Here is a 25,302-nt window from a genome sequence, read left to right as displayed (position 1 = left end):
ACGGCTTTAATATGTACGTCTAATTGTAAAGTACTCTGACACTATGCTTTGGGATGAGTAGCGCTTTACAAGAAAAAATAGTGGTACTTAAATTATTTCATCGCCTCCTCAGGGGAAGTAAGCTCTATATAAATGACATTTATTTTGTGTAAATACTGGGAGAGGCCAACACATTTCATATTCAGTAAACAGAGCCTGAACAAAGGGAAAAGCTGCCTGTCTTAAGTATGTGTGAAGTGCTAACAAGGTGTGAGCCTTTGTTCCACCATCCCCTCCCCCCCACTTGATTTGCATCAGGTGTGAGGCTCCTGATCGCTTCCAGCCAGGAGATTTTTTTTTCTTTTTAAATCTTTTTATTTGCATTTTGTATAGAACAAAGAACAAAAGAGAGCAAAAGTCCTTCGGTTACAGTCATGCATAGGCATAAATATAAAATCTTCATAGTGACAAACCCCGCATCCTTGTCCCCACGGATGTTAGAAGTTTGAGCAGCCTATCCGTGTACCTGTCTCCACTGTAGCATACCACTCTTCCCCCCATATGAGATGTGCGGGATGTTAGGGCCCACTAGTGCGAATGCCCCGTCCCAGCCTGCACCTTGTTGCGGATCGAAAGCAGACAATGTGCAGGCGCTGCTGAAAGTGTCCTGGTGTTTGGAAATTACACCAGGAGGAGTTCAGCACATTATTTAGTGGGATCAACTTCTTTTCAGGGTGGTCGGTGTTCACCCTGTGAAAATAGAGGGTGGACACTGTCCACCGGCGTTTACCACTGACTCGTGCCCTGCGGTTGTCATTACTACGAATTCCTTTGCAACGCATGCCTTTTCCACGCATGTGTTACAACGGAATTCATTTTCCACGCATCTCCTTTACCACGAATTTCCCTTTACCGCGCATAGATTTACAACGTTTTTCGTTGTAAATTTATGCATGGTGAGGGCATACTCGTTTTAAAGGTTATACCTCTCCCGTTGCATGACCCCGACCCTCACTACTCATTATTACCCCTGCCCTTAACCCTTAATCTTTTTTTTTTTAAACTAAAATTCCCCTTACCTTTTAAATTCGTCTCCTCTTCTACTTTGTTTGTTATGCAGGTCACGTTGCTCGTACGTCGTAAAGAGGAAGTGGAAGTTTATTCCAGCTTCCTCTCTAACTACGTGGATGGCTTCGGCACTTAAGGTTCGTTTTTTCGGGGGAGGGGGGAGACCCCCCAACTCCCTTTTCAATCCTATGGTTTATTTTTTATTTTTGGGGGGAGGGAGACCCCCCCAAACCCCCTTTTTTTTGCATTTACCACACATTCCTTTACTACGTATCTCGTAGTAAAGGTATGCGTGGTAAAGGCTATCGTTGTAACCATGCATGCGTTGTAATGCATGCGTGGTAAAGGTATTCGTGGAAACGGCCGTGTTGTAGTGGCCATTTCCCGTGCCCTGCACGCTGTGCTCCATCAGTGTTGTCATTCCTCGAGCGAGAAACCCCTCTGCATCACACGCCGTCTTGTGCGGTGGGCTTTCACCCCCTGATCGAGGACAAGCAGAAGATTTACGTGTGCACATTTAACAAAACACAGCAAACATCATTCCTCCTTTAGCTTTAAAAGTGAAGCCCCTCACAGCTTGAAAAAGAACACGTGGCCTCTTGGTAACTCTTTATTTATTTATTTATTTTACAGATTTGTAGAGCGCATGGTTATTTATTTATTTATTTTACAGCTTTGTAGAGCGCATGGCTGCCCGTAAGCGTCCCAGTGCTAGTGATAAAGAAATCAGGTGCGAGGGAAGCATTACGGGAACAGCCAGGTCTTGAGTGCCCTACGAAATGAGAGTAGGTTGGTGTAACCGGGACGGGTGGCCCCCGCCCCCTGTGCCCCGGAGTGAGCCCGTAACTTGTGACCCCTCCCTCTTGTTTCCACAGGTGACCGAGGCCCCTACATGGAATAGATTTGAGGAGAGGTATAGCTGCGACGATGAGGATATGGACCACGGGTCCTTTAACTGGCCAGGTGTGAGTAACGAGAAAGAGGAGTCAGCACTCGCCATAAAAGACGCCCATCCGCAGGACCAGGTGTGTCTTTACACCGGAGGAGCGATCAGTGAGTGGAGAGGAGAGGCGTGGAGCAGAGAAGAGAACGGTGCAGCGGAGAGGAAGGAGAGCGTGGGAGTCGTGGAGCAGAAAGAAAGAGTCGAGGGGAGTGCAACATCGGAGGAGGAGGTGAGAGCAACCTCGGAGGCGAGAGCAACATCGGAGGAGGAGGCGAGAGCAACATCCGAGGGGGAGAGGAGAAAAGGAAAGACGGGCTGGACGGAGGAGTTACCGACAAAGGAGAAGACACCGGGAAGCCGCCGGATCGGATTCCTGAGGAGAGCAGCGGGATCTACAGAGCCAGGAGGCCAACGGACCCACGCTTCGCCCAGCCACTCCCCTGGAGGGGCGTGGCTAACAGAGGTGCGTGACTGGCTAGCGGGTTGGGTGCGGTACAAGAGAAGAGGAGTCCCATAGCCCTAGTGTAACCCCCTGATACACGTCCCTCACTATCCTGGTACTTCCCCGAGCACTAAATTGGTCCTCACTCCTTTTTCCCTGAATCTGACAATTGTTCTGCGCCTGTACTGATATCCCCTCTTTTGTGTCACCCCCTTCGGTGGAGCCTGGGTCAAGACGGAGCCCGAGGAGAGGAGAAGGCGGAGCCCCACCCGAAGACGAGAGGAAGGCGTGCTAAGCAAGAGTCGGCGTGAAAGAAGCCGGTCACCTAGAAAAATATATAGCAGACAAACCTGTACTGATCGTTTGTTCAGCTCAATAAATCCTAGTTTGACCACAACAAAGACTCGTCTCCTGCCTTTCCCCACCCAGCCGGTCACAGTTGGGCTGGGCTCTGATGTCTGGGGGCAGTGAGTTCCATAACTTGGAAGAATTATATGCAAAGAGTCGACCTCCAGAGCGGGCTTTCTTGATTCTGGGTACGGATGACAAGTTGCAGTGTGAAGAACGTAACGTTCTCTTGGTAGTATAGGGAGTGATAAGGTTTTTTAAGATGGGTGGAGCCTTACCATGCAGAATTTTATGTGTCGTGCATAGTGCCTTAAATTGTATTCTCTCCTAGATAGGCAGCCAATGCAAGGCGTTCTGGGCTGGTTTGGCTGAACAGCGACGATGGGTTCCTGTGAGAAGACGGGCGGCAGTATTTTGTACTATCTGGAGTTTTGATAGTACTTTTTTAGGGGCCCCCAGATAGAGGGCATTGCCGTAGTCTAGGCGGGACAGCACAAGGCCGTGAATCAAAAGTTTTTGAGATTGTATTGGAAGTACTGGCAGAATTTTTCTAGCGGTCCGTAGAAGGCCATTGCACACACCAGCCATTTTTCTTGCTTGGGTGAAGAAATTGAGGCCTTCATCCAGCCAGATTCCTAGACTCTTGATTTCTTGTTTCGGATTGGGTGGAGTTTTAAATGTGGAGGATGCTATGTGTTTGTTGTATAATTTGGACCACCCCGATATATGTTTTTATACTGCCAGTTTTATATGTAAATCTATGGCTTTTAGAAAAAGTATGAGTTTTTAATCATGTTTGCACTTTTTTTAATTCTGTTGCCTGTTTGCTGTACTTTTATGGTCATTTTTACTATGAACCGAATAAAGCTTCATGAACTGAACTGGGTGGCGTGCCCATACAGGGCGGCCACAGGGATTTGGGTTGGTAAAGTGACTGATTGCCTAGAACCATTATCTCTGTCCTGTCATTATTAAGTTTGAGATGTGAGATGTTCATCCATTTAGTTATGTCGCTAAGACAGTTGTGGAGGTTGGTGAGGGATTGGTCTTGCTGACTTAAGGAGACTACCAATTGGGTATCGTCAGCGTACGTTAAAAGCTTGATCCCGAAAGGAATGACAATCTTCTCCGAGGGGACATGTAAACATTAAAAAGGGTCGGACTCAGGGACGAACCCTGAGGGACCCCACAGCTGATGGCAGTGGGCCTAGAAGTGAAATTACCATTTGCTACCTGGAAGGACCTATCGTTAAGGAAGGATTCCAACCAGGACAGGGCCGTCCCAACGATTCCAAGATCTCTAAGCCTATGGACCAGTGTCGAATGGTTGACGGTGTCGAAGGCTGCGCTCAGGTCCAGGAGGATCACTGCCACTGATCCTCCTGAGTCGATGATTTTTCTTGCCTCTTCGACAACCGCCAACATCGCAGTTTCTGTTCTCTGGCCGGGCATAATCCCGTCTGAGACGGCTCCAGGAGACCATTGGTTTCAAGGTATTCAGAAAGTTGGTGATTTACATATTTCTCGGCTATCTTGCTGATACCTGGGAGCAAGGAGATCGGGAGAAAATTGCCTAATTCTAGTGGGTCCAAGTGCGATTTCTTAATAAGGGCTTTGACAGTTGCTTTTTTCCAGCTAGGTGGAACAACGCCATAGGTAAGCGAGATGTTAATCAAATTCGCCAGATAGGGAAGAATTGTAGGCGCAACTAACTTGAGGATGTTAAAGGGTGCGGGATCAGTTGGGGATCCACTTTTGATTGAATATAGTATTGGGGAGAGAGAATCTATTGTCAAGCGGGTGAAGTGGGACAATTGATATGCTGTAGCATGGGGTGTGGAACTAGGCGGATTAGAAATGGAGAGAGCGTCAGATGTTTGTGACGGAAGAGAGTTGAGAATGTTTTTAATCTTTCATTCAAAAAATTCCGCAAGTTCATTGCATCGGTTGGCTGAAGGCTCTTGCAGCTTCAGTGACACCATTTCACCAAAATCAAGGGGCGGAGGCGGTGACATCACACGCACTCAGAGTCTCAAAGGGAACCATATTAAATGCTCACCCTTAGGGCGGTCCACAGGAAATGGTTTTGTTGCAACAATCAACAGATCTCACTAGAGGAAAAGCACAGCACTAGTGAGAAAAAAACAGCCCGGCTGGACAGCACTGATTTCCCCCAAAATACACCACCTTTATTTCTACATTTCAATCAGTCAATCAATCAAAGAGTGCCACTTGTCACCCCTGAGGGTATCCAGGCGCTGCAGGCACACACTGCACGTCTTGTCTCAGGGGTGAGATCCAGGCAGCAGAGATCAGTTCAGAGAGATGTGGTAATCAATCAATTAATTAGTAGATTTGTAGAGCGCTTCTTGTGACCCCTGAGGGTATCCAGGCGCTGCAGGCACACACTGCACGTCTCGTCTCAGGGGTGAGATCCAGGCAGCAGTGATCAGTTCAGAGAGAAGTGATAATCAATCTATCATACAAATGGGTCAAAGAGGGCCTTTAAGAAGTAAATAGCCACCCGACACGGTTTGAATTCATGGTACCTCAGAATTGGGAGGATAAATGATTTTCTTTCATCAGAGTAGTTTTTGCAAAATAGTAGGATGTGGAAGTCTGACTGCACAACAAAGTCATTACAGGGGCAGGCTGACAAATCTTCCAATGTATATCTCCTTTCTGGATACCCTAAGAGTAACAGGATCATGTTCATACGTAGGCGCAGTAGAATAAATCTATGTTGCGCGTTGTTAATACGAGAGAGATAGTGGAAGCCTTCCCCTGGTCTAGCTGGAACCAAGTCAAATGCAATAGAGGAATGTTGTAATCGTTTGCTTTCCCTTCGAATATGATTTGCACTCTTAATGAATAATTTCGTTATGTTCCCCTTTGTAACCCTTCTGAAGGAGAGAGGGTTTTGAAATAATTCACCCAGCCCCAAAGCATTCAATTAGTCCTCGACATAATTTAACCACCCAATCCTCTTGTAATGATCCAATTTGCTGCAGTCCCTGATGATACTTTGGGTCAAATCTACTGTGGTTCTCTGCCATATTAACAGCCACAGCAGAACAAGTGCCAATCGTATGCTGTCAGTCAGGTAAGGGACTCCCAATTCAAAGTGTAATATATAGTTTGGAGCTGATTGGGGTAAGGACACTCAATTTTAAAAAAAACTGTCTTCTCCTTGCTGTAATGGTTTGGGATTAGCCATCCCACACACTCTTGCCCCATATATTGCTGCAGACTTTGTTTTTGCAATGTAAATGTTTTTAATTGTGTCCAGGGGACTGCCTCCTAACTTTTTAGCAAATATTTTAATAGCGTAAATACTCCTTTCGATGCCTTGAGCTCTAGCAGTCACCAGATTAGACCATGAGTGGTTCTTGTCGAAGAGGACTCCTAGATATGAAAAGGAGTCTACCACCTCGATTTTCTTTCCTGCCAGCCGGAAATGGGGGTGTTTTTTTTTCTCCTCTAGGTGCTCCTGCAACATTTTTATTTTTTTTTAAAACCTTTATTGTGCAGATGGAGGCATACATATACGGGCCTACAACCATTCAGGCCGGCCACGGCACATTATGAAAGCACATGAGACAATAATGAAATTTCCCGGCAGTCGCCCAGCGTTATACAAGCAAGCGATCCAACATTAAAGGGCTGAATATAACCGTTGGAAACAGGATTAGAGAAGGTTAATTTTATAATATAATAGGAAGTATAGCAGGATCAGGTGCAACATTTTAGTCATCTAAGTTCCCATGGCGAGCCACGTTTCAAGCATCAAAACAGTAGGGCATCGATAGAAACTGGTAACAGCAGCGATTAACAGGAATCAATTTATAGACACCCCAGTTCAAAACAGTCCCACCCGCGGCCCATCACGCACCCGTCGACCACCTAAATGTGTACTAGTACATAACAGAGGAACCAGAGCAGCAGCGTAAGTATATGCATCCACTATACTAGCCCAAGAAAATAGAAAAAGAAGGGAGGAAGGAAGGAAAGAATGTCAGAAAGAGGGAAAGAAAGAACGCCGCGCTACTGCACGCGCCCCACACCGATAAAAGCACGCAGGACTAAAAGACCCGCTATCGGGGTCAGGGCGTGCAAGTCATGATATATATGCAATCAGTACCGTAGAAGCAAGCAAGTAATCCCCTTCCCCACCAGCTATCACACCATGGGAGACACGCACAGACACAGCGTCCCGATGAAGGGATACAAAAGAGCCACAGAACTGAAAGAAAAACGAATAGTAAAGAGACCTCATCCCTCCCACCCCACCCTGCACCCCTGCAGAAGGCTACGGCCTACCCCCCCAGCAGCGTGCCTGTCGCCCGAAATAGAACCCGAAATATAGGAAGATTAGAAAGTAAGAAAAGAAACAAAACAGAAAAAGGGGGGAAAAAGAACCAGTGGGAGAGGAGATCTGCAATCGAGTCATTCGGCCCCTACCCCCCGCCTTCACACAAATGAAACCCACATCAGAGCGAGATCGACACAACCTCAAGTATCAGAAACATTCGAAGAAATCGGCCAAATTGTCTCGGCTGCGAGCATTCCTCATCTCCATCCGTTAACCAGTAATCCGCCGGGTCCAGTCCGGTTCACCCCTGTCCTCTCTTGATCATAGCTTTCATGCGCAATAGAATAGTGGGCAGCAAATAGTTCGAGGTGGAATGGACACAGGATCGAAACAAAGCAGGCAAAGGGCATAAACCAGAGGACCCCATTATCAAACGGCAAAGCAAGCAATGGCTGCGGCAGTCTAGACTGTCCAATAGTAACATCAGGAGCTGCAAACAGCCAGGGTGCAGTCTCGCCGCCCAAAAAAGCGAGGTCACCCAAGGTGGCGGGACCACACCCAAGGTAACAGCGGGACCACACCAAAGCAGTTTGAAACGAACATCCAACTTGCTCCCCAGTCAGTCGGGCATAAACGGGCCCCGACGTGGGGCCCCCGCCCACGCCCGCCACAATTAAAGCTACCTGGAGATTCGGGGCCGCAGGTGTACAGTCTTGTAGTTGCACGGCGGCAGCACTCCTCGCAGCAGCCGAGGGGGACGAGGCAGCACACACTCGGAGTCGAGCCGCGTTCATGAGGGATGGCCCAACAGACATGGCGGCAGACCTATAGTCTTGCACAGCAGCGCCAAAGACCATGGCCTCACGTAAAGAATACAGGGCGTCAAGGACATCACCAATAGTGGGCTCACGCTCACAGAACTCGGCCCTCGTGCACTTCAGCGACCCAGGTTTGCCGCCCCGAGCAGATCCATGACTCAGGGCGCCGGACGCCATCTTGCAAGTTCAGCCTTGACTCTCCGCGCCTCAACTTCTGGAGTGGGCTCTCAAGCAAGGCCCCCCGCTGGAGTCCCCTCGTGCCCCAGAAATGGCAACCTGGGTGCAGAAAGGAGGGCCACCAAAATTGGGGACCGCCAGCGCCACCATCCCATGGACACCGCCCGCCGAATCCGGGCGATGGGCTTCAAGATGGCCGGACAGGGCAACAAAGGGGGGGCATGCCTCCTGCACGGTCTACCCCCTTCCGAGGCGGGCCGCGCCCTACCACAGGGCCCCCAGGCTGCCAGACCGGGCCCAGTCAGTTGCCACCGGCACAACCGCACAACGGCCTCTTCAGCCGACCCTTCTCCTCCACCAGAGGCCGGCGCCGACACCCGTATTCCGGTCGACCGCCACAGGCAAGTCCCCGGTCTGAACTCCGCGGAGGCCCCGGATCAAGCAAGGGCATAACTCCAGATCCACAGCACACAGGAGCCCCTGGGACAGACGGTGAGTACGAGCATTGTTTCGCCTTTCCATTTCTTGCCGAGTGTGTCGCCTCGGGGCAGGATGGAGATCAGGATATGCGTTTAGGCAGGAAGGTTGGCGGAGCCGAGCTACAGTGCGGCCATCACGGTCGCGAGCTTGGCTCCTGCAACATTTATGAAGGATTTAGATGTGTTTACTTTTAGGTCAAGGGAGGTCATAAAGGTGGAATAGGCTGAAATTAGATGTTGAAGGGCTATCCCTGTTCTAGCCATCAGTACTGCGTCATCAGCGTACGCCAGGATAGGAAGGGGGGTGCGATTAAATTTGGGCACGTCTACCGGCAAGGTGGTCAGGGAGAACTCTACCCAGTTTGTATAGATGGAAAAAAGAAACAGGGCGAGAACACATCCCTGCCTGACTCCTTTTCCGATTTTAAAAGGATGTGTACACTCCTCATTCCTACCATACCGGACACAGGCAGTGGGGTTGGCATACAATTGATGGATAAAACCAATTATCGGCGGGTCCATACCATCTCCTTCATCATAGACCACAGCCTCTGATGTGAAACACAGTCAAAGGCTGCGGTCAAATCCATAAAGGCCATGTAGATCTTCCCGCCTTTTGCCTTAGTATATTTCCCTATAGATAAAGATTGGTTTAAACACTGATCGACTGTCCCTATTCCTCTACGAAATCCATATTGTGCTTTCATGAAGACATTATGCATTTCAGCCCAATCTTCTAGTCTTGCTAGAAGGACCCGTCCCATTAGTTTAGCGGTAGTGTCAAGAAGGGAAAGGGCCGATAGTTTGCTGGGGATCCCCTCTCCCCGTTTTTAGGTCTCGGCTAGCATAGGCTGCGCACATGCGCAGTCTCGCTGGCGAGATTTAATGACTTGGAGTAGCAAGGTTAAGCCCCGCCCCTCTTCTCCATTGGCTGGCCTCCTAAACGGTGGCCAGCCATTGAAGAAGAGGTCCCAGTGATGTTCTTCTTTGGATCTAAGCCCCCTCCTTTTCGGATTGGGGGGGGGCGTGTTTTTTTCTTTCTTTTTCCCCTCTTCTCCATTGGCTGGAATATAAACAGTCAAAAACACGCCCGTTGTTTACATTCCAGAGGCAACGACGGACAGAGCGGGGCCTCAGAAACCTGAGCGAGTGCCAGGCGAGGTGAGGCTTGTTCCACACAACTTTGTGGAAGAGAACAACTTTAACCATGATCTTAGCCTACTAACGGTAGGTCTTTATTCACATGGTTCACTTTTATTATTTTTCACTGTTGCAGTAGTGTAATATATACAGGTCCTGAATAAAGCCTTGTGAGGCTGAAACATGTCGACCATATAACTTCCATCCACTGATAGTAGTATTTGCTGACACACTATCATCACTCTGCTTTTAATCTTGCTGTTATGTTGATCCTCCGAATAAAGTCTTATCTTTGGCGTCATAACAGGCAATTTTAATCACTTCTTGATTTTTAATTTTTTCACAATTCTCTGTGCACTGCAACTTTTCTTTTTCACTACCAGCACCACCATTCGATCTTGTTGGTTTTCTCTCACTGGTGGATCTTATACTAATACTCTTGTCAATATGACTCAGTGAAAGACCTAGTGGATACCAGTTCTTAAAAAAACCCAGATGACGAGATTCCGCCAATGGGTGGGCTGATGGGTATTCTTTCCTCTTCCTCTTCTCTGAACACATTGATTAGCTCTCCATACATTACCTGGGAGTGTATAGATATCTCGAGCTTTATCTAGACCCTTAGCATCCTCTGTGTGTGTTTACTAGTTAGATTGGGGGATAGGATGCAAGCAGGTCTTTAAACTCTTCCCCTCAGACCCTTCCTCACGGTTAGTTTTTCTTGTTTTTCTCACTGTGCACACCGTCTTCTGGACATTACTGCAGAAACCCATTCAGGCTAATCGACTGATTAATGGCCAGACAACATTTAGCTTCTATGGCTAAAAAAAAAACTTAATTAGTACAGATTGTGCCAGTGCAACGGTTTGGTACCACTGCAGAGAACCACAAACAAGGCTCTTTATTTGCATACTGCAACCCAGGAGTCTTGAGAAAGGAGGTACAGGCTTCAGGAAATTGACCGCGTCATGTCCTTCGAGGGGACACCCCCTTTCAGTCCTGGGCTTTCACTTCAGAAATCAATACATTCGGAGATTTGTTGTTTGGTTCAGTTGGTGTAAAAAATATAAAAACAATTGTGCTGAAAAAGAAAAGCTAGGGAATTGGAAAAAAGTGACCCAGAGTTAGAAACCACAGTCATGCAGAACTGTTCAAAACTGCTCCGAAGTTCAGTGCTGGTGACTTTAGTTGTAGCAGCAGAGAAGCCATTGTTGTGAAGTCACAATTACACATATTGTACTGTATTGGGTCATTTGTTCTACTATCCCTTTGTGGGGCGCTTAAGCGCTTGCCTACATGAGTAGCATGCTACATGTGTAGGGTGTGTGGTTGGAAGGCTGGTGCCTTTGTTTTAACTCTCTGTGGGAAGTGTTTCCATGCCGTGTGTGGTGACCACCGAGATGCGGTTACCGCGTTATGGGACTCAGCCGTATAAGTGTGGTGGATGATGAGGTGTGAGGCACAGCCGCACTTTTATGGTTTTCGGTTCGCTGGTAGCTCTGAGCCACTCTAGCTCTGTAGGTCCCTTCATGGTATTTCCTATGATTATAGCTGTCCAGACGGAGACTCTGTGTATAGTTGTTTGTGCTCTTGAACTGGCATGGTTGGAGGGAGAGAGAAGTGGAGGAATCCGTTGGGAAGGGCATTTTTACTATCATCCCGTATCTGAGTGTCATTGTGAGATGTAAAGAAGCCGTCAGATTGCATGGATATTCGGGCCCGGCAGTGATTGGACTAAACTTCTCCTAAATGTCCAGCAGTGTGTGGCAGATCTCCTCGGTTATTCCACACCTGTACCTGTACCTGTACCTGTACCTCTGGTGAGGTTTGTTTTTTGGCTGTACAGTGCTAGTGATGGACAGCCTTTGTAGCAGATATGTCTTTTGTGAAGAATAACAGGTCTAAGAAACAATTTGTTTCTGACCCCTGTGTATTATGGTTTTAAGATTAATGTGGGCCATAACAGTAATATATGGAAGTGCATAACTATATAATGCCGCTGCGAACCATAGGTCAGCCCTTCTTAGCTAACCTGCATAACGAAAGCAGTTTGCTGGTTCCGTTGTTTGCCAGTCGTGGGTTGTAAGCAGAGGATTGTGCTCGAGGGTGTGACTGTTCTCTGGGCTCTGTTGCAGGGATGCCGGCGTTGCAGTGCTAGTCATGTTTTCACCCATCATCAGAGGATTGTGCTCGAGGGTGTGACTGTTCTCTGGGCTCTGTTGCAGGGATGCCGGCGTTGCAGTGATAGTCATGTTTTTACCCATCATCAGAGGATTGTGCTCGAGGGTGTGACTGTTCTCTGGGCTCTGTTGCAGGGATGCCGGCGTTGCAGTGCTAGTCATGTTTTCACCCATCATCAGAGGATTGTGCTCGAGGGTGTGACTGTTCTCTGGGCTCTGTTGCAGGGATGCCGGCGTTGCAGTGCTAGTCATGTTTTCACCCATCATCAGAGGATTGTGCTCGAGGGTGTGACTGTTCTGTGGGCTCTGTTGCAGGGATGCCGGCGTTGCAGTGCTAGCCATGTTTTCACCCGTCATCAGAAGTGTATCTGCTCCCGGGTGCTTCTAATTCTGGCTGATAGTGAGTTTCAGAGTTTTGTGGCTTGTACTGAGAAAGCGGATGAAACCCACGTCCACAGGTGGCAAATGTGGTAGGGGCAGGCTGCAAGGTGGGCAGCATAGGGATGTGAATCCCTACCATGGAATGTAACAGGTCATGGACTCACACCTGATCACTACCACGTGTGCTGCACCGAACAGGGACAGGCAGGTGGGCCGTTCAGCACGGGACATCACCCAAACAAATTAATACAAATGTTAGTCTGGTTCTCAAACAGAAGTCGAATAAAACACATAAAACACCTCCATATGTAAGTGTAATGGGACACTGTGTAGGCTTAAAGCGTGCATTTACACTTGTAAAATAGATTTTTGGTTCACATGTAATATTACATTGTCTGATATTCTGTGTGCTCATGCTTTCTTAAAGGGGCTATCTGTGGGGTCTCTGGGTGAATGCTTACCTAAGCATGTGCAATTCAAGTGACTTGTAAGTATGTGGATGTTCACAAAAGTTTGCAATGCACGATCACAGTCATTCTGTCAGAGACCCCATCCTATGCGAGTGCACGAGTACATTCCTATCCAGTTCGGGAAGGGGTGGGGCTGTGGGTGGGGACATACCCATAACATGTGCACAATAATAATTATTAATCATAGTTTACCAATTTGCGCACATTATTGTAGTGTGTTTCCTAAGAACAGAGACATGCATTTATTGTGGTCCTTGGTCTGAGAAGGAGCACAGTTCTGTACACAGAGCCATGTTTGGTCTGAAAGTGCAGCCACCTAGGTCTTTAAATACACCTAGAGAGGGTTTCAGCTCCATGCAGAGGGGGAGGTCTCTCTCGCCTCGTGCTCCTAAAGAGGGCTTATACTGAAATGCATGAGAGACTATTTTACATCCCAAAAGTACCCTCAGTTACCTCTCTTTATCTCTGTGGCGGCATCTATACAGAAGCAACATAAAAAGATGATGGACTGAATGCTGAACATTGGCAAACCTTCACCCCCAGTCACAGATCTGGGTCTAATCCATCGTTTTTTTGCTCACCACGCCACCCGTTTGGACCCAGCCATATACAAATCAGTCTTGACCCTGCTCCTCATGGGAACAGACCAGCCCGAATTGCCAAGTCAGGTCCTCCCTGGACCAAAAACAAGCATCCTAGTACTAGTTTCAGGGTATCACCTCTCATCAGCCAGGTTAATTTTAATCCAGTGGCACAGTGGGCATACCTGGCGCACTTAGAGCGAGAAATGAAGACACACAAATGATGGACGGAATGTGGAACAAATCAAACCTTCACCCCCAGTCAAGAGATCTGGGATAAATACATTGTCCTTTGCCTCATCATGCCACCCCAGTTTAGACCCAGCTAAATGCAAATCAACCTTGACCCTGCTCCTCGTGGGAACAGTCCAGCCGAGTCAGGTCCTCCCTGGACTGGAAACAAGGATACTGTGACTGGGGGTGAATTTTTGATTGGTTCAGCATTCAGTTCATCATCTGTTCCTTTTTGCATTTGTTGCCCTAAGTGGGAAGGGTATGTCCAGACGTGGGTCCCGTGCTTGCTACACCACCAGATTCAAGCAAGCCTGGCTAAAGAGGGGTGCAATCCCGAAACCGGTCCCAGGATGCTTGTTTCTGGTCCAGGGAGGACCTTGTCTGGCAGTTCGGGCTGGACTGTTCCTTTGGAAATCAGGGTCAAGACTGATTTGCATATGGCTGGGTTTAAACTGGAAAGGTGTGCAGAAAAAACTATGCATTGAACCCAGATCTGTGACTGGGGGTGAATGTTTGTTTGGTTCAGCATTCCGTCCATCATCTGTTCTTTTTGCAACTTTCTAAAAGTGGCGTTTTCAGAACTGGGACTTAAAATCCAACCTTACCATTAAAAAGGATTTTAAATTACAACTTCTTTGACACCAAACATGACTTTCCTACCTGCTTGCAATCAAATGTTAACACGTATTAAACGTAATAAGGTAAGCCAATGTTATTCTATGGGAGATGTAGGCCTCATAGTAGTGAAAAATCTAGTAGGTGAGTTTTTCACTACCAGGACATGTAACATTTTAAATTACATGTCCAGCCTTATCATTGCAATGCACCCTGCCCTAGGGGCTTTCTAAGGCCTACCTTAAAAGTGATTAATAGGTCTTAAAAACTGCTCACAGGTTGTAATGGCAGACCTGAGATATGTTTCAAAAGGCAACTTAAGTCAATCAATCAATCTAGCATTCGTTTGTAAAGCATGGCAAATCACCCATGAGAGTTTCAAAGCGTTGGATTTGCAGCTACAATTAGGCATGCCGGGTATTTCAGTCCCTTCATGAATTCCTGGAGCGACGAGGCGGTCCTAAGGTGCAAGGGAAGGTCGTTCCAAGTTTTGGCCGCCAGGTGTGAGAAGGGGCGTCTTCCACCCATGCCACAGCAAATCCAAGGGGTGTCTGCGAGGAAGAAAGTGGTGGTGTCTGGTCAGTGAGTGGAAGGTCAAGTGTTAGTAGATGTATGGTGGTCCTTCATCGTGCAGGGCTTTGTATGCGTGGGTCAACATGTTGAACTGTCATCTTTTATGGATCAAGAGCCAGTGTAGTGTTTTGAGGTGTGGTGTGATGTGGGTCAGCCCCGGGAGGTTGAGGATGAGTCTGGCTGCTGTGTTTTGTATTGTCTGTACTCTCTTCAAGAGGTAGTCCAGTCTGCTGGTGATTTGGGTTTGTGTGACGGTCCTTCTGATGTTGACCGGAAGCCATCTGGAGGTCTTGCGGAGCATGTGTAGGGTGTGAAAGCAGGGGGATGAGACTGTGTTTACCTGTTTCTTCATTGACAGCTTACTGTTCATTATGATGCCATGGTTGCAGGTGTTGTTTGTCAGTGCGGGGGTGGGTCGAGTTCAGTGGGCCACCATTCATCTTTCCAAGGTGAGGTGTTGTTCCAGAAGATGAGGACATCTGTCTTGTCCATGTTGAGCTTGAGGTGGTTGTCCTTCAAACAGTCGGCGACATTCATCATGCATCTGTAGAAGTTGGCTTTTGTTGTGGAGGGGTCTTCTGACAGCGGGAGGATGAACTAGGTGCTGTCAGTGTAGAGATGATGTTGAGTCTGTGTGACTTGACCCTGTTGGCCAAGGGGATCATGTACGTGTTAAGGAGGGTGGGGCTGAGAGATGATCCTGGCGGGACACCGCAGATGATCTTCATGGGTTCCAATGTGTACTGTGGGAGACGGATCCTCTCGGTTCTTCTGGTGAAGTACAATTCGATCCACTTGAAGGCGTCTCTCTGGATTCAGATCTGGCTGAGTCTGTTGATCAAGATGTGATGAGACGTGTCGAAGGCGGCTGTCAGGTCTAGGAGAATGAGGGCTGCCATTTCCTCGCGGTGCAGGAGGGCCCTGATGTTGTCGGTGGCTGTGATCAGGGCTGTCTAAGAGCTGTAGTTGTCCCAGAATCCTGATTGAGAGGACTCCAGGAAACTTTTGAGTCCCAGGTGTTTGGTGCGTTGCTGGTTGATTGCTGGGAAGGAGAGCAGGGAGATGGGCCAGTAGTAATTTGGTTCTGCTGGGTCGGTGGATGGTTTCTTCAAGAGGGGCCTTAATTCCGCATGTTTCCGGTTCTCAGGGAAGGAGGCCGAGGACATGGAGGTGTTCAGGACTGAGGTTGAAGACATGGTGTAGACAGGGGTCTGAGGGTGCTCATGAGTGCATAGAGTTCATGATGGAGATAGTGACTTGGATTGTGAGGGGGTCTCAGTGGGTGAGCAGGTATTCAGGTTTTATGTTCTTTGGTCTGAGTCGGTCAATGCTGTCGGCGGCGGGGAGGGGGGGTGAGGGTTTTCGTAGATGGCTGAGATGTTGCTGTGGAAGAAGTCTGCTAGGGTGTCACACAGTTCTTGGGAGGGGGTGATTTCGTTCTCAGCCGCTGTGGGGTTGAAGAACTCCTTCATGGGTGCGAAGAGCTCCTCCCTGCCTTATATGCGGGTCTGCTAGGGTGTTCTTATTTGTTTCTTTCAGGATGCGGTGGTACTGGCCTTAAAGGTGGCGTGGTGTCATGTCTCTTTGCTGGTGCGCACTTCCTCTCCAGTTGCCGGCAATTGCACTTGATGGGTGTCACAGTAAGTGCTGCAGGTCCACTAGTAGCATTTAATTTACAGGCCCTGGGCACATGTAGTACCGTGTTAATGGGGACAAATAAGAAATTAAATGTTCTACTTGGGTTCAAGCCAATTTTACCATGTATTATGGAGTGAGCACATGTATTTAGCAGTTGTAAAGTGCACAGAGTCCTACGGCCAACAAAATTGAATTCAGCAAAACAGAAGGGGTGAAGGCAAAAGGTTTGGGGGAGATGCTGTGGAGATGGCCAAGTCCAACATGTAGATATTAAATAGAGAGGGATTCAATACCGATCCCTGTGGAGCTCCATTCCTTAGGTTTTATATTTAGACAGATGTGGTGGAAGAAACACAGCCTGGCGCCGATCCATGAGGTAAGATTTACACCAGTGCGAGTGATCGTGGCAATGGCTCATTGGTGGCAATTCCTGCCAATCTGGAAAGAAGGATCCAATGTGATACTGTGTCACAAGCAGCGGACAAATCGAGCAGCAGGAAGGCCACTGGTTTAGCCTTCTTCAATTTCCGAAGCGGTTCTTCCAAATCTGACAGCTGAGCTGTTTCGGTGCTACGCCCTGATCTAAACCCTGAATGCACCGGTTCCAAGATGTTACTCTGGTATAAAAAGCCGAACAGTTTGATATCGTGCTACTTCAAGATCTTTATAACAAAAGCAAGAAACAGCATTGGCCTAAAGTTGGCTAATGCTGCGTGATCCGCATTTGGTTTCTTCAGTAATGGCGCATTAAGGGCCTATTTCAATGCAAGTGGCACAGAAGCTTTGGCAAGGGCGCTATTACAGAGCGCCAACCGAGGACGAGTTAGCTCCATTTTTACAGCTTTCCCCACATTGGGAGGCAGTGGGTCCATGGGTGACCCCGAGCTGATGGACTCAACGGTGGGATTGTATTGTCAAGACTGAGCCAGGGCCTGAGCTCTTCCTCGTTCTCCTTCCGCCCCTTCTCCAGGCAGCACCAGCTCCACCGTGGTATCTGCCCGAGCGTTGGATGGAGACTCGCTGGCCTTTTAAGCTCCATTTGAGGCCATGGAGAGTAATCTCATGGCCCAGACATCTCTCCAGCTCTGCTGCAGGCCTGGTGCCACCGTGCAGGTAGACAGCCCTCGTTTGTCCCAGTGGTACATATTGCATGGCTTCCACCTGCTGATGTTAGGCAAGGTGGTATCATCTACATCAGCTGTTTGTGTAGCAGCGCTGTGACGCGCTTCAGAGTCTACCAGTGCTATAGCAAAATAAAAACCTCTAAAGTCAAAAGAGTTTTTCTTTTAATACATTTTCGGTTAAGGGACTGCCATCCCTTCAGATATTGATTTTCTCCAGTGTTCCTTCATGCCATTCAATGTCGTTGGTAGCTAATAAATGATTTGTTTTTTAGATTGGACATTATATCGTATATCCCTCTAATGATACTGCTTTTTGAGCCAGCCCCTGGTCTGCTCATGCTACGAGGGGCGAGACAAGGATGCTTGAGGGATGTCTGTGTCTCTTAAAGACAGGGGAACATCTCGACCCTTCCCAACACGGCTTTCGTGCGGAACATAGCACCGAATCCGCCCTAATCAAATCAGTGGAAGACATCAGACAGGTGATGGATGCAGGAGGCAGAGCGGCCCTAATTCTGTTGGATCTTTCCGCGGCCTTCGACACGGTCCACCACAAGTTGCTGGTGGACCGGTTGAGGGCCTGTGGAATTCAGGGAAAGGTACTAAAAATCTTACAGGCCTTCCTTTCCAACAGAACCCAGTCGGTGGCCCTGTGAGACTTTGAATCGCGTCCGTTTGTGTTGCCCTGCGGAGTTCCCCAGGGGTCCTCACTTAGTCCCACCTTTTTCAATGTTTATGTGGCGACCCTTGCCCCGGTGATTCGATCGTTCGGTTTTCACCTTACGGCATATGCGGATGACACACAGATAGTGGTGTCATTATTACCCGGCAACACTGACAATACAGCAGACAGATTTAAAGGTTGCATGCATGAGGTGGGCTGCTGGATGGCACAAAACTGTCTAAAACTTAATTCCACGAAGACAGAAGTACTGCTCTTTGGAGCCAGGGACAACTTCTGGTCCCCGAAATGGTGGCCAGATGAAATGGGACCTCTCCCCTCTCCGGTGGATAAAGTTAAAAACCTGGGCATATTGGTGGACAATTCGCTGTCCTTCAAACCCCAGATTAATGCACTATCTTCCTCCATGCACTATACCCTCAAAACCATAAGGAAAATTCTCCCGTATTTGGAGAAGGAACACAGGAAAACGGTTGTTACTGGTCTAGTCCTTTCACGATTGGACTATTGTAACAGCTTGATGTTAAACGCCCAGCAGAGTGTTCTTAATAAACTCCAATTACTGCAAAATGCAGCTGCCCGCCTGATCACTGATACTCCCAAATTTGCATCGGTAGCTCAGGACCTGGTGAACCTCCACTGGTTGCCAATTCGCAAGAGAATTGCCTTTAAAGCGCTATGCATGGTCTTCAAGGCCCTACATGACATGGGTCCTAGATACATGAAACTGCTCTTCCGTTGGCATAAACCAGCAAGAACCCTGAGATCGGGGGAACTGGCACTGGTCACGGTCCCCAGAGTTAAAAGAGCACGCTGGGGAGGTAGGAGCTTCTCCCTCGGAGCGGCAGAGGCCTGGAACAAACTGCCACTCTCTCTCAGACAATCCCAGGACCTGATGGCCTTTAGGAGAGAGCTCAAGACCTGGCTCTTTACCCATTAATCCCTTGCTACCCACTCACACTAGTTCAATTATGCCAGCGCCAGGACACCTCCGGGTAACAGAGCGCTCTATAAATGTAATAAATAAATAAATAAATAAATAAATCTGTGCTTTGCCTCAGGCTCAGTCAGAGGGATTCCTTGCATCACTGTGTTCAGGTGATTCTGTAAGTGTCGCCCCCTCCAGGCAGCTCAGGACACCTGCTGTGTCCACTCAGGATTGCTGGGAGTTGCGCCACTGGCAAACATCGTGTAATCATAGCTTTGTCATTTGTTCCGGTGCAAAGATCACTAAACGGCAACAAGCACATGAAACAGCAAGTAATAACAAGACCAGACAGGGCATTTCACAGAGAGAAGCCTTTCTAAGCACTATTCAGCATCTGGCAGAGAGCTGCAGCAGGTTCCACTCACTCACCTCTGCTTCAACAGCTGCTTGTTGTCTTCAATGGTGACACTGTCTGCACAGTCCCTCTTGAAGGTCTCAAAGGCTTCCTGTCTTCCCAGGGACATTTCCCTGGCTCTGGTTCCTGCAGGGAGAAGAAATAAAAGATATCAGGAAATGCAAAGCACAGTGCTTAGTATGATCACTCAGATGCAAAGACGGGGCAGCGATGGCAAGAGGTCACTCTGGACACATCTGTTCCGCTGCTGCCTCAGTGACAGGCTCGAGCTGCTGACGTCACCTCAAGATCCTGTCAGGCATACTCAGAAGCCTCATCTTCCCCAATAGCACCGCCCTCCTGGGGGCTTCTCATATATCGCTGCCCTCCTTCGATCACCTTACCCAGCCATTGATCATCCATCCACAGAGGCCAGGGTTCCTACCCTCGGAGGTAAGCCAGCTTCTCGAGGTGCCCCGATCACCCTAGGGCTGCGGATGCCAGCGCGCGGCCTCTTGAGCCACAGAGGCCAGGTTCCTACCCTCGGAGGTAAGCCAGCTTCTCGAGGTGCCCCGATCACCCTAAAGCTGCGGATGCCAGCGCGCGGCCTCTTGAGCCACAGAGGCCAGGGTTCCCCCCTCGGAGGTAAGCCAGCTTCTCGAGGTGCCTCGATCACCCTAGGGCTGCGGATGCCAGCGCGCGGCCTCTCGAGCCACAAAGCATACTCCCGGCTCCACCCCCAACCAGCAATGCTTCTAGTGACCAGTCATTTCATTTCATAAAGCTTTATTCGGAACATTTAAAAAACATGTCCATAAAAGCACATACAGTTACAAATACAAACAATTCATAAAACATTACATATTTCATTAAAAAAAGAACACATAATACAAAATTTCCAGAGGGGGATGGAATAAATATTTAAAAATATTTAAATATTTTAAAAACACATACTTTTCCTGGCGCTAATAGCTTTAAGCAAGAATGTAGCAGTAAAAAAGCAAATGTCCGGATGATTCAAATTAAAAAGCAGTCTCATAGCATCCATAGTAGTTCTCACTCCAAATCTGTTTAACATAGGCTTCAGGTAGAATTTCCGTAATTCCCTATACAATTCGCATGTTAATAAAAAGTGCTTAGTGCTCTGTTCCGTTTTGTTATCACACTTACATGGGCCAATAGGGCGCGTTTTAATGTTAGGGCACGCAACAAGATAATGTACTATACCCATCCTCATTCGGGTTAGTACAAACTGGTGCGAAACTCTAGTAACTTGTGACAAATACGGACTAAATCCAATAAATTCATTCATGCTATTGTACAGTACACATGTGGATAACTTAGAATCCTCCAAAAAATGCCTTTCATTACAATAGTCAAAGTCAAAGTCAAAGTCAATTTTATTGTATAAAATTATTAAAAATCATTACAAAAATGCATATTGACCATCATAGGAAATAAAACACTTTTTAAAAAAAAAAATTTTAGCAGTTAAAACGGTTTGTCAAGTGGCAAAGTAAGTGTCAACATTTCAGTTTGGAGGTATAGTTCCATGGTCAGCTTGCTGTAAGAGAGATTCGGCTTTCATCATAAATTTGACCCCCCTGCAGGCCAACATAGGACATGATCCATCTAGCCATCGAATTACGGCTTGCCTGCAAGTCCGAATGTTCAATTTGTTAAAAATGTTCTTTAAAAGACGTCTCCTCAGGTCCTTAAGTGCCGGACACACACATAGTAAGTGCGTTAGGGATTCATTTCGGTATCCACATAGACGACAATGGGGGTCAGTATGACAATTTTTCCAGGCTGGTAGCAAGTCCTTTGAGAACTGTAGACCTAGTCGGTGTTTTATATATCTTTGTTTTAACAAACTGTTAAAGTGACTTTCTAAGTAGGTCTGTGGTTTTATCCAGGAATATGAATTAATCACAGTCCACCCGTGTCGTCTTTTTGCGATATTTATCTTGTCTTCGAGGTAGGATTCCCATTTTACCGCATTGTTTACAATTTTATCAAAGGTGGATCTATCTGGCTTCGTGTCCCAAGTTTCTTCAATTCCTATGCAATTTAGGGATTGAGACAGGTAACCTCCCCAACTGTTTGAAACTTGCTGTTTCTGCTGGGTTTCGATTTCTTTCCAGCACAGATTGTCCAATGAGTTGGCTTCCGACAAACGTATTTTATGGCAGAGTTTCACAAAGGTTCCCATACTGCGAAACTTCTGATTTAGAAGGCCAAATTCTAAACGGACCTGTGCCGGAGCCGACGAATTTGGTAGGTTTAGGACTGCCTTGTATACCTTTGTTTGTAGGCTGTTTAGCAGCCCTGCTTCTTTGCCACACCAGGTGGCCAATGCGTATGACAAGGTTGGTAAGGTTTGAGCTTTTATTACTTTCAGCAGGTGTGTATAATTTGGACAACTTAGTTTATTTTGTAGTTGCCGGTATGCGTAGATCAAAGACTGTGTTTTTGCTTTTAGCTCGGTTTTATGTTCTTTGTTCGTCGGACCTCGCCCCAGTTTCAACCCTAAGTATTTGTATGATGTTTCCTCCTTTATTGGAGAACTATTTGCATACCATTTGAATATTTGCTTTTTTGGGTCCACAATGCGAACAACTTTAGTTTTATCTTTATTCAGTTCCAGGCTTTCGTGCTCCAAATAAGTTGTCAAGTTGTTGATCGATCTTTGCAACCCTATCGGTGTTTGGCTCAGAACAACAATATCATCTGCATACTGCAGGAAAGGGATAGGGATTTTTGACATGTGGGGTGGATGGCATTCCCCGATCTCCATGTGGTTGACTATATCTGCCATGTACAGGTTGAATAAACTTGGGGCCAGTACGCAGCCTTGTTTTAGGCCCTGTTGAGTTCTTATTTCGGCCGTTACGCTGCTACCGTCTCCCAGTTTTACTCGAGCCCAGGTGTTGCTGTGCAGGACTATAATAGCCTCCAATAACTTCTTCGGGATACCCCATGATCTTAACTTTTCCCATAGCCGGGCTCTGTTCACTTTATCAAAGGCTGCTCGCAGGTCTATAAAGCAAGCATACAGTCTTGTTCCCCTTTTTGCAGCTTTTTCTTTCAAGAGCGCCAGGGTTGTCAAGTTTGTCAGAGTACCCGTTCTTGGCCGGAAACCAGTTTGGAACATCGGTATTATGTTCGTATCTTCCATCCAGTCCTGGAGGAGTGATAATAGGCATGATCCATATAGTTTTGCCTCAACATCCATTAGCGATATCAGCCTGTAATTCCCTGGCTCGTTGTGGTCACCTTGTTTAAAAATGGGGTGAATTATGCTCCCGGTCCAGGATCTTGGTGGTTTGTTCTGATTGTAGATTGCATTAAAGAGTGGAGTTAAATATTCTGCCCAAAATTCAGGTGAATATTTTTTTTTTTATTTCAAAAGTTTTTTATTGGTTGTTACAGCATAGACATATATAAAGCAAGTCCATTAGTGTAATATGAGTCATAAATTTACGAATCAAAATTACTGTACGCTACAGTACATCATAGTAAATGTCAGTACAAAAGTACAACAGTAGAGCACGTATCACATACTCACAACAATTCAGTAACAGACATTGTATTTCAACAGCATTTTACTCATTCATGAAGGACAATTATTTACGGTGGCTAGGAGTGCAATGAAGGCAGTCGGGCAGCATATGTTGGTGGGTCGTGGACGGTGTGTGGGCCCATCTAAGGTGGCTTACGTGTCGTGAAGTAGTTATCAAGAGTCGACCATAGTTTTCTCGTGGCAGGACGCCACGGTGTCTGAAGGAGTGTAATATTGTCTGCTCCACGTAAGCTAATTATCCAATTTAACCACCCTGCGTAGTTGGCCTTGCTGGTATCTTTCCAGTTGCTGAGGACTGTCTTAACTGCAGCCGAGAGGAGGAGGTCAAGTAATGCCCTATCATCTGCATCAAGGGATGGGTCCTGGGTGAACCCGAAAACTAGGTAAGGGAGCTCTTTCATCGGTGAGATGTGGAATAGCTTTGAGATCAAGTCGAATATATTCTCCCAGAATTGCGCCACGCAGTCGCATTCGAGGATGATGTGTGATAAGTCACCCTCCGCGCGTTTGCAATTCCAGCAAAAGGCATCTGGGGAGAGGTTGTGTGCAAATAATCGTGCAGGGGTCCAGAAGGCTTTGTGTAAGAGCCAGTATTTTGTCTGTGATAGTGTAGGGCTGATTTTGTGTCTCGTGCAGGATATCCATGCGTTGGTCCAATCTGAGTCTGTGATTGGCCTAGATGAAAGGTTATTCCAGAATTGTGTGATTGGGGCAGTAAGGCCAGATTGTTGGGGACGGCTGAGTTTATAGAGAAAGGAAACCTGGTGTCCTAGTCTGTTTAGTCTGGCAAGGTATGGTGGGAGTGAGGGCGGTGTCGGGGAGAGTTTAAGTTTGGACAAAGCCGTTTTTACGTTTAGGAAGTTATAGAATTCAATTGGTGCAAGATCGTATTTGATTTGTAGGTCGCTGAAGGGAATAGGGTATTCCCCCGCGTACAGCTGGTGTGGGAACAGTATGCCTTTTTTGATCCATGTCTCGTTGTGCATGGGCTTGCCCTTGTACAGAATGTTACGGTTGTCCCAAAGGGATTCCCATCGTGAGCCCCGGATGTTGTTTTCTAGGAGTCTATCAAACTTTAGGAGAGCAGATTTTGTGTTATGAAATATCGATTTAGAATGGGTCAGTTTGTTCAGGTTGGATGAGAGGGCCGCGCTAGGGGAGATACCGTTAAGAATTTGCTCCTCAATTTCTAGCCATACTGGGGTGTATTCAGGTGAGGGAGCGAGCCAGTGAGCTCCTTGTTTGGCTAGGAAAGCGGTCTCATATCTCTTAAAGTCTGGTAAATTGACCCCTCCCGCAGATTTGTCTAAGCGAAGCTTTTTTATGCTGATTCTTGCCCTTTTCCCTTTCCATAGGAAATTAGAGATGGCCATGTCTAGTTTGTGATAGAAGTCTGGTGTGAGGGTTAGTGGGAGCATAGATATGAGGTAATTAACTAGAGGTGAAATCATCATCTTGATGGTTTCCACCCTACCCCACCAAGTGATGAAACGGGGGGACCACCCCTCTAGTTGCGTCTTGATTTTATTTAAAGTGATTTTTTCATTTCGATGGAGGGTCTCCATGAGGGAGTCACCAAACTCGATACCTAGGTACTTCACAAACTCTGGTTGCCAACATAGCCCTGAGTCTCCCAGCACCTCTTTGGTGGTTAAAATATTGAGTGGTTTGACCTCAGATTTATCCCGGTTGAGTTTGTATCCTGAATGGGAAGAGTAACTATCTATGGTGGACATTAGTGCAGAGATTGAAGATTCTGGTGATTCCGTTACAATCAGGATATCGTCCGCATAGGCGGCGAGTTTGACGCACTTATCCCCGAATTTCACACCTTTGATGTTATCATTTTTTTTTATATGTGCAATTAGGGGCTCCATTGCCAAGAGGAAAAGTGAAGGGGAGAGGGGGCAGCCCTGTCTAGTCCCTTGTTCTAAGGGAAAGGCGTCCGACAATGAACCATTTATAGCAATGCGTGCGGAAGGTGACCGGTATAGGGCCATAACCAAATCAGTGAAAGTTTCTCCCAGATTAAAGGCGGACATGCAGCTCTTGAGAAAAGACCAGGAGACTCTGTCAAACGCCTTCTCTGCGTCGAGGGTAATGGCTACGGCCGGGGCTGCGAGCATTTTGGCTTTTTCAATGACGTGACAGAGGATCCTCGTATTATCGTTAGACATGCGCTGTTTCATGAAGCCTACTTGTGATGTGCTGAT

The 25,302-nt window shown here is 47.3% G+C and overlaps 1 protein-coding gene across 1 annotated transcript in view; it reads right to left on the bottom strand.

Annotated features, from left to right (window-relative positions):
* Positions 1 to 25,302, bottom strand: part of KIF6 (kinesin family member 6) — a 1,537,786-nt gene that overhangs the window by 595,429 nt on the left and 917,055 nt on the right. Inside the window, exon 14 of the mRNA XM_086925888.1 lies at positions 19,542 to 19,653. Within this exon, the coding sequence (XP_086782014.1) occupies positions 19,542 to 19,653 (112 nt within the window). The remainder of the gene's footprint in view (positions 1 to 19,541; positions 19,654 to 25,302) is intronic.

Source organism: Lissotriton vulgaris, chromosome 6 (assembly GCF_964263255.1).
Source record: "Lissotriton vulgaris chromosome 6, aLisVul1.2, whole genome shotgun sequence".
NCBI classification, from domain to species: Eukaryota; Metazoa; Chordata; class Amphibia; order Caudata; family Salamandridae; genus Lissotriton; species Lissotriton vulgaris.
The sequence above is the reverse complement of the archived record's forward strand: the minus strand, read 5'-3'. Positions and strand labels throughout refer to the sequence as shown.